The sequence below is a fragment of the Odontesthes bonariensis genome, chromosome 14 (assembly GCF_027942865.1).
Source record: "Odontesthes bonariensis isolate fOdoBon6 chromosome 14, fOdoBon6.hap1, whole genome shotgun sequence".
NCBI classification, from domain to species: domain Eukaryota; kingdom Metazoa; phylum Chordata; class Actinopteri; order Atheriniformes; family Atherinopsidae; genus Odontesthes; species Odontesthes bonariensis.
The window spans coordinates 10,589,570-10,601,963 of record NC_134519.1 but is presented as its reverse complement, the minus strand read 5'-3'; the positions used below and the strand labels follow the sequence as shown (position 1 = coordinate 10,601,963).

Sequence of the window (12,394 nt, the reverse complement as noted above, 5' to 3'; positions counted from 1 at the left end):
AGGTGTTACATGTATATAAAATGTATGAAATATCACAAGTGGATTCTCTCAACTACTTTTCTTTCCAGCTGAACTCGCAAATGTTCGGTGCAACAAACTGTAAGGCGAGGTTTTAAAAGTCAGTAACCTTTTATCTGGCTGAATATGGATGAATAAACCAATCCAACCTTCCACATCATGCCTTTGTTTTCTTTTTTGAAAAAGAAAAGTTACATTTTAGCCTTGAAAGTTTCTCAAAGTCATTAATTCTGTACAGACTCGCCTAAAGACTGTGACATATGGTGTTTCCATTGAAACACTAATGATGTCGTTACTTTGGTTTCACTTGGAAAGCCTTTAATTTACAGTATAAATGTAGATATTCTAAGACTTAACCACACAGAAACTTTAGTAAAAAAACATGCAAACATGAAATCCTTTCTTTATTCTACCTTTTTATCTTTATCCTTTCTCACTTATTGTATTGATTTAAGTGTATTCTTTAACTCCACAGAAGAATCATATTTGTTAACAATAACATTTATTAATAGAGAAGATTTCTGGTCGCAAAGCTTTGTCAGATTCCAGTTTGACATCTCTTTTTGGTTTACTTCCTCTTTACATCACAAAATGTTGAGCAGTAACCAGGCAACAGATGAGAAATCAAGGAAGTTACTGCTAGTTAACCATTAGTTAATGAGCACCACCTAATCGAATCTTAATTAGTAGCTAATGATTAGTTTATGTTTGGTTAATGAATAATGCTGTGAGTAATCAGGACTTCTCTTGATAATTTAATAATTAAGTGGGACGATACTATAAATAATGATGAGTTGTTATAAAACAAGCTCGGAGGTTCTATATTCTTTGGTGATGATTAGTTCCTGAATATCTGAGGATGCACAAACAGGCAACTTAAAGATAAAAATAACTTAATGATTAGTAACAATGATACAAAATACTGTGGTTACAAAATAGTTCAAGCAAAGTGACAGACTGACAGGGTGGTGACTCACCTTCATTGTCTTAATGACAGTTTTATCCTTGTTGACAAAGTTTTTAAAAAAAAAAACAACCGAATGAAAATACATAATTTATCATATGATTAATCTTAAGTGTATGTTTCATTTCTTAAACACTGTCTGACCCAAAAATAAACCGTAACTGTAATTATGTCCAATCCAAAATCTAATCAACCCACTACTCATGAGATTTACTCATTAATACTCGTTTGCTAATAGTTAATTACTTTTTCATTCCTCATTTCTTTTGTGGCAAATACTCAAAATTTGTGTCCCCATTTTACTGTTTAGAGAATGTGAAGGTATGTCAGACCATGATGTGAGCTGGGACAGGACCTCTGTTTAACACTGCTGTTGCCTGGTTAGTTTTTCGTTTTGTTTGGCTAAAAATGGCCAAAATCTGTTGGTGACAATAAGAGAGGATACAATGCACGACCTGCTTATTAACAAGCTGGTATTGTGCCTGAATCTGATCATCCTGCAAAATAACATGCAGCAGACAGAAGTTTTTAGCATTCGGTTACGAGGAGCTGAAATGGACTGAGATATGATTTCAGAGGCTGATCCCACACTTTGAGCACAGAAAGATTTTGTCTGTGCAGACAAACAACACCCTAAGAGCAATGTGTAGGAATATGGAAATGTAAACAAACCCAACTTCGCATTCTCCATTCATTGTAACCTTAATCTAAATCTGCTTTTGATAGCACTCCAAACAGTCTCCATCTGCTTAGATGTAAGCATTTTGTCAACAGAGAACCAACAAAGTAAACAAACTCAGAGTGGATGTGTTTGAGATGCAGATTGTGAGTTTCTCAGACTCTGAGAGTTTGTGCTACAAAGTCTTTTTAAGCCATTACAAGACATTTTGCAGATCTAATTTCAGTGTAATAAACTGATCACGGTTTTATGTGTGCTTTATGATGCGTGGCTTTTCCCTTATGCACATGCAAACTCTGTTATCTGCATGTGTGGACGAGTGTGTGTGAGTCACCGTGGAATGGTGGGCTCCCTCCACGGGGACTCCATTCTTGGTCCACTGGATGTGTGCTGCAGGCTTGGCCCCGCGGGTCACGCAGGTCAGGTTGTATGGAGTTCCAGCCATTAGCAGGAGCTCCGGCGTTCCCTCCACCACCGGGTCCCCAGGGGGGACTGGAGGACAGACACACAAATGGACTTAAATAGAAGCTCTCTCAGGTTTTTAAAGGGCAGCAACATCTGTGCACACACTTCCCACCTATCTTAATGGAGTATAGTCTCTTCTGGTTCTTTTTTGTTTTTCATTTTTTCCCAATTGTAGCTCTTAAACCGCTCAAAAAATGCTGAATTTCTTCAAGAAGTGTTTCTATATTCCCTAAAAGTTCACACTTTAAAAGCCTTTTTTATTTTCATCGATCGAGAGCAAAGAGCAATATCAACTTGTTCGAAGCTGAAGTATTTAAAAGTGCTCTCAAGGATCTTTCTCAGGAGGATATAACATCTTGACTTTTGACCTCGACACTGTTGGAAGTTTGTTTTTCTTTTACTTTTACATTTCTGTCCAGTCGGCATGTTCTAATGGCATTGCTTATAAATAGCACGTCGTTTATGGTCAATTTAGGCTTTTCTATGTCTTTAAAATGAACAGTAAGGATTATAGGCCTTGAGCATCTAAATTGATCATGTAACGTAAACCACACAGTTCTTCTAAGACTGCAATAGAACTCATTTTCTCAACTCAGGAAACCTGTTCTTCACAAGGACACGTGTACTAACTTGGTATTTTTTTGATTTGATAAACGTTAACTTCGTTAGAATGAAAAGATACGATAAGACTCAGAAAAAAGCCTTGAGATTTCTGACCCCCTTTTATCTAAAGGTGCAGTTTCACTTACTGAGTACATTGAGCTTCGCCCTCCTGGAGCGCAGGGCGGCCTCTGTGGCCTGACACTCATAAAGAGAGTCATCGGCGAGCTCAGCATTGGAGATCTCCAAATTATACTGGCCGATATCCAGCGCCCGCAGCACACGGTACCTGGGCCAGGCTGCGGAAGACACACATCACAGTAGCATTATTCAGTTGTTGCAAGTCATGCTTCACATATGCTGTCGCATTAAATGCTGCCATTACAGTATCATTGTGTCACATCCTCTGTATCTGAGCATCATAATATTATTTTCAAAATACTGAGAGGTGAGTTTCATGCAGCAACGTGTTAAACGTTTTCAGATATACTGAGATGATCTTTTTTTTTTAATTGACATCGTCTTCAATCTCAAATCTAGCTCATCTTATAAATCAACATGTTTTTCACTGTAGAACATAGAAAACAAATCAAAAGTCAGTGACAGAATAGATTTTAAAAGCCTGTTGATGGTTTACAAATCCCAGAACGGTTTAGGCCTAAAATACATCTGTGATATGTTCAGAGAATATAAACCCAGCAGAGCTCTGAGATCCAAGGACTCAGGTCAGCTGGTCCAGTCCAGAGTCCACACTAAACATGGAGAAGCAGCATTTAGCTGTTATGCTGCAAACAAGTGGAACAAACTGCCAGTGGAGATTAAACTTTCACCAAATGGAGACATTTTTAAATCCAGGTTAAAAACATTTCTTTTCTCATGTGTCTATGCATGAAATCTGCACGATATCTTTGAACTTATCTGGACTGTTGCTTGTTTTTAAATAATTTTATTTGTTTCTCTTTATATTCTTTTATGTATTTTAATGCTTCTTACTCTCCCTGCTGCAATGCTTTTATTTTATGTAAAGCCCTTTGAATTGTTTTGTACATGAAATGTGCTATACAAATAAATTTGATTTGAAAAGTTGTTTATCGATGCCAGAAAAAGTGGACCGTGAATCTCTATTTAAAAGTGAGACATTTTGATATTTCGTGAAAAATATTAGCTCATCTTGAATTTGATGGCAGCAACACTTGCACACTTGGCACAGCAGAAGGACAGAAAAGTATGTGGTACTAAAAGGAAACAGGTGGGGGAGCATGTTGCAACCAATTAGGTTAATTGCCAACAAGTCAGTAACAAAACTGGATACAGAAAGAGAACCTTAGAGAGGCAGAGTCTTTCGGAGCAGAGATGAGTATAGATTCAGCAATCTGCCAAAAACTGTCCATAAATTGGGAGACATTTTAGAATCATGTCCATCGGTGTAAATTTGCAAAAACTTTGAATGTTCCATTATGAACAGAAGCTCTATCATGCAACTTGGAATATGACAATACAACTAAATTTCTGCTCTATGCATGAATCTTGAAGATGGCAGACAGACATGACATTAGCATGAGTTAGCATTAAGCTTGTTGCTTTTTGGAGTGCATACATGTGATTTTAAAACACCACATGGGAGGACCTATGCATTTTATGTATTTGTGGGACCAGAATTGCACAAATAACATCATTCTCTTCCGTTTCGAGTTACAGAGGAGATGGATCTCTGCAAATAAAATTAAACTATGTTGATGTACGCATACCACATAGATACTTAGGATCAATGTTGCACCATTTCTATGTAGACCGAAGAGGGAAAAACATGAGCGCTTTGATGCGCTGATACGTAAGTGGTGCCAACGGTTTTAATTCTGGCCTCACCTTATGGAGCAAAGAACAAATACCTGATTTGTTTAAACATGAAACAAATATGAAAGCTCTTATCAAATACATAAATACTGAATCACAATTGTATTTCATGAATCAGAGGCAGAGAACCGCAAAATGGGGCGTGTGCTTAGTGGAAATGTCAAAGCTTTTTATCATATTACACAGATAGCATTTACTGTTTACTTCAGATGTTTTGAAGAGCTTTTTGCATTAACCGCAGCATCTGGAGATGATAATTGCGCGTCCTTTGCACAAACATCAGAGTGAAAGGTGATGGCACAGACATAGTAACACAGAGATAAACACCTGCAGGGAATTCACACAAACACCTATCAAACATTTCCACATATACGAAAATGCCACATCAATTCCCTGTGTGATTCAAAACCTGCAGAACTACAGGCACCATTGCTCTAATTACTGCACCCCCGTTCCTCTGTGTTTGAACCCTCGCCTTTCAGACAAAGACAAAATTGAGCATGACGTCCCACTAGGGGGCACTCATTGATCCTCTGTGCCCGATCCTCACATGACATCATGGATTCAGACGGTAAAGGAAGTCAAGGAGGCAGGCGGTTGGGGTGCGGAGAGGAAGGAGGACGGCGTGGGGGGGGGGGGACAAAAGTATTAGAGGAGATTACATCATCCACTCCAGCACCTCGCAGCATAGCAACCACAGAGGTGAAAGCACCCCGGGGAGAAGGAGAAGAAGGAGGAGGCTGAGGAACAATGAACTGCCACCACTGTTGCCTGCAGGTAGTGAGAGGATAAGCGTTTGTTTTACCTACTGATTGATACATGTAGCATAAACATGTTCCTCTTCATTGATCATATATCGAAAGTATTAAGAATATATTTTTTTCAAATTTAAATGCACAACCATGTGAAGCAGAGCAAGTGTTTTACTGTCTGAATGAATGCAGATCTTCTCCATGTGTGGGTGAGAAAGCTGCAGGTATGAATTTACTGCATGATCTGTACGCCTCCACTGTCAAAAACAGCCATATATAATCGTGCAGGGCACATAATAAAAACCTCTTACACATCATATATCACACACCTGCTACACTTCATTGATTCACAGTGAAGTGATTTCATTTATGGGTAAAAATGTTAACAAATTACAGACTTTCTCCATGCATGAAATAGCATTCAAGCACACAATATAAATAAGAGAAGCCAAAGACTGAGAGAACCTATGTCATGGAAGAAGGAGAGAATGGCAGCACTGACAGCTAAAACTTAAAAATGGACAGAAGGTGGTGATAGATGGCTGAAAAGCCGAGAAAAAGAGACAAAGAGGACGTGTTTATCAAATGTGTTTGTCAGCGGTACCAAGCTTGCAAAAGGCTACAAGGACAAAGAGAGCATTACCAACTGACAGAGAGCAGGAGGAGGAAGGGATGAGAGCGAGGGCAAAGAGGAGGGAAAGAAATAAAAAGCAACAGAGGTGATGAGAGGAGCAAGCGAGTGATGATGAAGGTGTAGTTTAGATGATGAAGGAGTAGGAAATAAAGGAAGAAAGACAGACGTGCTGACCTTAACTGAACCAACGATTTAAATTGAGTTGAACACAAGATACCCATCACATGTCTAATTATCACAAGTGTGACTGTGTGTACGTGTTCGTGCTTTGCATCAATGTGATGTTTGTGTGCCATGCGGCATGTATCTTTGTGGATTCATTTGCTCTGCTTTGAGAAATGTGATGAGCGCTGCAGCACTGAAAGTATCTGAGTGCTACAGTAATAAAGTGTGGGGGCTAATGCTAAAGTTTTTCTTGGTAACAATTTGTTGAGCACAGTATAAAGCTACAAAGCAGAGACAATATTTGTCAGCACAGCACTGTGCAGAAGTCTTGAGCCACCCCTGATTTTCTTCATATATGGTCAAGAAAAAGCTGCAGCATTCACTGAAACATGCGGAAATAAATGGAAACACAGCAAATAGGGCAAAAAAAGAGTTTGGTACAATTATAACAAGTATGAAAGTCAATATTTGAAAAGAGCATCTTTATTCTTCAACACAGCCTGAACCCTCTTAGACAAGAAAGCTTGTGATTTTTTAAATTAGTCTTTAGGAATAGTTCTCCAGGCATCTTGCATCCCAAAGCTCTTCTTCCTGTTTCCCTTTATAAGGAAGGGAAAACAGGATGATGTTTTTTGGGACTGCCACTTTTTCTTTTGTCCATGTTCCTCAATTCTTTAAGGAAACGCTGCATATTATATCAAGTTTTCAGTTAATAGCTCTTTAGGAATCTTTGGGAAATTTGTTAAAAAATACCATTTGTGCCTGTCAAACTGCATTATCTCTGCATTACATGTCTTGGCAACAGGCTCCTGGTAACAGAGTGCTTAAAGATAAAAACTCGTCTGTTATGTGTAGTCACAACACTGGTTCATCCCTTGAGTTAGATCTCTTTTTTCATGCTCAAATGATTCATAGGTCAGTGTTTTCAGTGTCAGTGGGTTAACAAGAAACACACAAAAGAAGAGAACTATTGCTCAAGATCGCTTTAAAAGAGTACAAGAAAGTCTGGCTGCCTAAAATGTAAAGAAATGTGGGGTGGATCAAGGCTTGCACAGTACTGTAAACGTCAAAGTCACAAAATTGATTTTTTTAAACAGGTAATTAAAGCTTTCTGTAATCAGCTTGTCATCCATCCATCCTCTAATCCTGTAAATCTTATCTGGAGTGAGGTTGAGGTGACAACATATAAGCAACATTCCAGCTCTGTGTGGTCGACCCTGAGCTGTTCCCAGCGTGTCCTTGGTCTACATGTAAGTCAGATACCTTAGATAATTAGCATCCACTGAAAGCTGCCCGAGAGGCATTCAACTCAGATTCCCAACTAGCTACTGCCAACCTGAGGAGCAGTTGTTTGCCATTGTTTAGCTGAGCTTGATACACAGTTTCAAACACTTTCCATACCTCATGCCTGTAAGTGAAAGCTGAACCCTAAGTTGTTTGTGGAAAATCTTGCCGACCAGATGAGCTCCCTTCTCACCACAATGATCTGGGACAACATCTGTGATTCCGACCCCATGATAATTAGTTTGAGCACCAACCAACTTTCAACCCAAATAAAGTGTTACATCTATTCCTTCATAGCATTAGATGTGGTAATACTGTATATCATTCTGATTGGAAACCAACCCAGTGCCTGAAGAGGGTCACGGTCGGGTGGAGTCAACAGATTCGCAATGTCTGAAGAGCAGAGATTTACTTCCAATCCCTCCTCTGGCTGTGCCTCAAAACCCTGCTCATAAAAATTAAATTGGGAGGGCCGAGAGACAATCATGACCTAGACCAAAAACATGTTCAGCTTCTCACTGAAAAACTCTACAGAGAATATGGATAAATGTACGAACCAGATATGTCATAAGCTTTTCTTACACACCAGCAAAGTGCTGGTAACTTTGCAAAGGTGAAGAAGTGCTCCATCATGGCACGAACATGCCTGAGTCCACATTACTGATGGTTTAGATGTTCAACAATCCATTAAAGCGTCCTTTCCAGCACCCGATGACTGTACATATGGACACTGAACAGCGTGAAAGCGCTGAAATAAGCCCTGAAATAACAGGATCCTCTCAGTGTGCCTCTCAGTCTGCCATTCTTGACAGTGCAATGTCCACAGCCTACAAGTCAGGGAGAATGCCATCCAGACAAAACATTTTGTTGCCCAAGAGCTTCTTAACTTCCTCTGAAGCTGGGCCCACTTGACAGAAGATGTGTTCGTGGGATTTAAGAGTTCCTCAGAGTGCTCAGTGCGCTGCCAAAGGATATCATCAATCTGGATCAGCAGTTCATCTCTTATGCTGAGCACAGCCTGGGCCAAGACCTGCTTTTCCTTCCTTAGGTGCCTGACAGTTTGCTGAAAACAGCCAAAAGCTCTTCTCAATTAATTCTACAATCGCATCTTATGTGTCTCCGCCCATTACAGCCCAAAAAGCTGTTCACCTGCTACAGAAGGTTCCTGATGCAACTTGCAGCTATTTCAAAACGTGCATTTTTGACATAACATTTGTGTTATTTCAAGAAAAAAAAGGACGTCATAGTTGTGCTACTGGTCTGATTCACATATGTAAATCCCAATCAGCATCAAGATATCTTGTTTTTCTGTGCTTGTTTGGATGCTGTTCTGCTGGAATGATTTCTGCTGGTAACTCCGGCAATTTGTTATGATGTGTTACCATGGAGACAGGAAAAATTGTTAATCTGTTTGGAGCAGCTAATCGAGCTTTCCAAAGCCCGAGAAATCCCTGTAATAAGACCCCTCAAATCAAGATGAGTTGAGGGGGAGACGTCTTGGATGCAGAGCAGGAACCGAGAGGAAAGAAAGGTGAAAGAGAGTTAAACCATATCTTCCCTTGATCGTTGTGGGAGATGTGGGATCACTGGCGGACGGAATGGACAAGCTCGGACCCCCAATGAGGACACAGCAGGAATAACAGGAAGGCAACATTATTTTTTCATCAAGACACGGCTGCAGCAGCAGCTCTGGTGCCTCGCTGCTCGACTTTGGCCCTGCGCAGGCAGGTGGAGACTGCAGACTGAGTTCCTGTCCGTGCCGCCCACTGAAAGAGTTCACCTGTGTTACATGCCAATGCTGTGTGTGACACTGTCTGCTAAATTGCTGCCAAGCAACAACCCCCCCAACCCACTGATGGTGGCCTCTGAAGATTTCACACCTTCCTCGCTGCCACACTCAACTTTCTGCATGTTTGTCAGCTGATTTCTATTTTATTTTGTTATCCATCTATAACAACAGCATATCTTTAATAATACTGAATGATACAGCAATATAAGTTCCTTTTGGGGAAGTATTGCAAAACTAAAACTTGAAATGAATATTCAAAAACGTTGGATTCTACCTCTTGTTTGTGGGGATGCAGGTTCTAAGCAGTCATAAGTGAACATATAATTAAGGAAGCCTGAAAACATCCTCATTTTTCCAAATATTGAAGTCATGTTGATAGTAAATCTGATTGCTTCATAAACAAATAATTAACATTATTCAGCTGAGTTTCTGTAATCTGTTTCAAAGACTTTTCCATCTTACAACAGATCATTTTAATTAAAAGAATAATAAAATCCGTTTTAGTATTCAGGAAATCACCAGCGGTGTTAGCAATGTTTTAGGAATAATGGGGGTGAAATCAGTGGAGGGATTTTCTTATTCTCCTCCTGACCTCTTATTCTTTTTTCCCCTGTATCTTTGAGTGTACTCTGATCGTCCAACACATCCACAGAAAAGAAAATTCTCCAGACATCTGGCTACTTTGACCCTTTGACTCTCACACATTTGGTTGCATGTGCTGTTCCCCCACCTCCAAAGAGGAGCGTAATGTACTGTTGCTCCCTCAGTAAGTCATTCTGGAAGTGCATGTCGGCTTAAAATGTAAAAGCCAAAGTGTGTCTGCTTTTGTCAGCAGTGGGAGGGATTTTCTCTAATTCAGCATGATATACAGGACTCATTTCTGCCCAGATTGTCACTCACACGCCTCTTTGCTCCAACATTGCATGGTACAGTGTTCGTTTCCTTATCGTTAAAGAACTCCTACACTTTTCAGCCCATAATAGCTTTTGTCAGGGTTTGTTCAGTCAAAACTGAACCGAAACCAATGGCAGAGTTATTTCTTCTTTTCATTTTGATCCCTGCAGCTGGGTGAAGCTGCTAGGCTTTTTTCTACTTTCCCCTCCCTCACCTCGTAGACCCTCGCCGATTCCAAGGGCCAGGCCGTCCTTGGTCCACTGGACGATGCCACTGTAGTTGAAGACCACGCAGGACAGCACCACCCGCTCCCCCAGCACCACTGACTGGTCTGCAGGCTCCTGGGAGAAACGCACACACCACACTGCAACAGAAGGACAGAGAAGGAAATCAATTTTAGGTTCCTCTCACTGCGACCTGGCCTTGAGCTGCCATCGTTTATTGCACCGTATCGAGCCACACGGGCCCCTCTCTGCTCTTATTGACTCATGCTTGTCTATATGTTGGCTGTTGGGATAATTTGTTGCATGTTTTTATCGAGTAAATTGTGCTTTTATAGTCTTTTTTAGTATGTGTTTTTATTGTGAGTGTATTTTAATATGAATCCTGTCTGAGAAAAGAGTCTCTTGAAAGAGAGTGAAGTTTAAATGCATTTATATACACATACATTAGCTAATGGGAAGGATACGAGAGAAATTAGACATTTTATTTCATAAAATCCTTTGAATCATTTTAAGTTTTGGCTGGACTCTTAGCTCAGCTGCCTAGATTTGCATATTTGTCATTCCACTGTCTTGTGCCCTCTGCTTTGTCTCTTTTTTTGCTCAATTGTCAAGGTTTTCCCTGGACTTCACCGAGGATTATGTGTGTCTCTATGTGGGGGAAGTGTGTGCATGCGCGCACGTACGTGCACGTCAGCCCTTGTTCTGCAAGAACATCTTTGCCAAGCTGTGATACAGCTTTTTCATCACACAGTACAAAGGATTTTGCTTACACACACACATTTCCTGCAGCAAAATAAGCCTTTTGGCAATTGCGGCACCATTAAAATACACAGAAATAAAAACTACAAGAGTGGCGCTGGCATCCATTAACGCGCTCGAATACAGAGAAAGTGTTAGGTGAGGAGGCAAGGCACAAACCCAGCGCTGTTTTCATCTGTTTGCATCATCAGGTAAAATTGTTTCATATTCTGGGGAAAGTCTTGCAAGAAGGCACGTTAATTAAGGCGGAGACAGAGTGTGCGCTGCTTTAGATGACACATGTACACGCATGTGCATGAGCACACATACAGACACGCAGAGGGAGCTCTCGGGCACATGCAACACTGAATCATGGCAAATGTATCCACTTTTGCATTTGTGCACACACATCTCACTGAGTTACTCACGCACGTGCAGCTGCATTTTGAGTCACTCATAGAGAGTACACGCACACACATACAAAGACTTCCACAGAGTTGCTGTTTGTCTTCCCGTGGGCTATTCTGTTCTTGGATCATGGTTAAAACAATCCTATTAGCTAATTAAGGCAAAAGCTCCGTGATAAAGCAGGCCGAGGCTCTCAGGGACACATCTCAGAGGGATTCCACCACAAAGGTGCAAACAACAGGGAGATTCACTGATTTGTCAGGAGGATTACACTTGTCATGTAATTTGTGTGGAAGGCTTCTTTATAGAAGGCAGGAATCTTCACACTTGACAAGAAAGTGTTTGATGTTTTTTTATGTTTCCTTTTGAATTCTGACTCCAGAAGACAACTGCAATGACTGCGAGCTGATAGCCGTGTTATTCATTTGAAGTTAAAGGGAAACTCTGATGTAAAGCACTTCACTGTTTTTAAGGGATGGTGCTTAAACCTTAGCTGATGATAGAAAGATTAAATTCCTTCTACAATACAGATAAAATCTCACTCAAGATGGCTTTTTTTTTTCTTTATTACTTGCTGGGTCAAATACTTGCAGGGCCTTGTGTACTAAAATTAATAAACTCCTTTGGATCTCATTGCTGATTTAGACATTTAACAGAATGAATTAAGTTTTATTTCTTTTCACCTTTTTTATTAAATAAAGAGTGACTCATTTTAAAAAGTACCTTAGGTTGCTGACTTACTTTTGATGTTAGTTCATCAAACCAATGCGTGCAGTGGCTGCTAAACAGTTTTTTTTTTTTTATCATGGCTGAAAGATCAAATAGATCCAGCTTCAGTCCACTCAGAAACCTTTTTTGCATGTCATGCCCCCAGTATTTCCTTTTATACTTGGCAGCAAATTGAGGTATAGCTGTCCATAAAATAC

The 12,394-nt window shown here is 40.2% G+C and overlaps 1 protein-coding gene across 2 annotated transcripts in view; it reads right to left on the bottom strand.

The window, feature by feature from the left end:
* Window positions 1–12,394, bottom strand: part of kirrel1b (kirre like nephrin family adhesion molecule 1b) — a 90,269-nt gene that overhangs the window by 24,172 nt on the left and 53,703 nt on the right. For both annotated transcript variants that reach the window (XM_075482804.1, XM_075482805.1), the window contains exons 2-4: window positions 10,313–10,462; window positions 2,876–3,025; window positions 1,996–2,153 (exon numbers count right to left, since the gene is read on the bottom strand). In XM_075482804.1, the coding sequence (XP_075338919.1) occupies window positions 1,996–2,153; window positions 2,876–3,025; window positions 10,313–10,462 (458 nt within the window). The remainder of the gene's footprint in view (window positions 1–1,995; window positions 2,154–2,875; window positions 3,026–10,312; window positions 10,463–12,394) is intronic.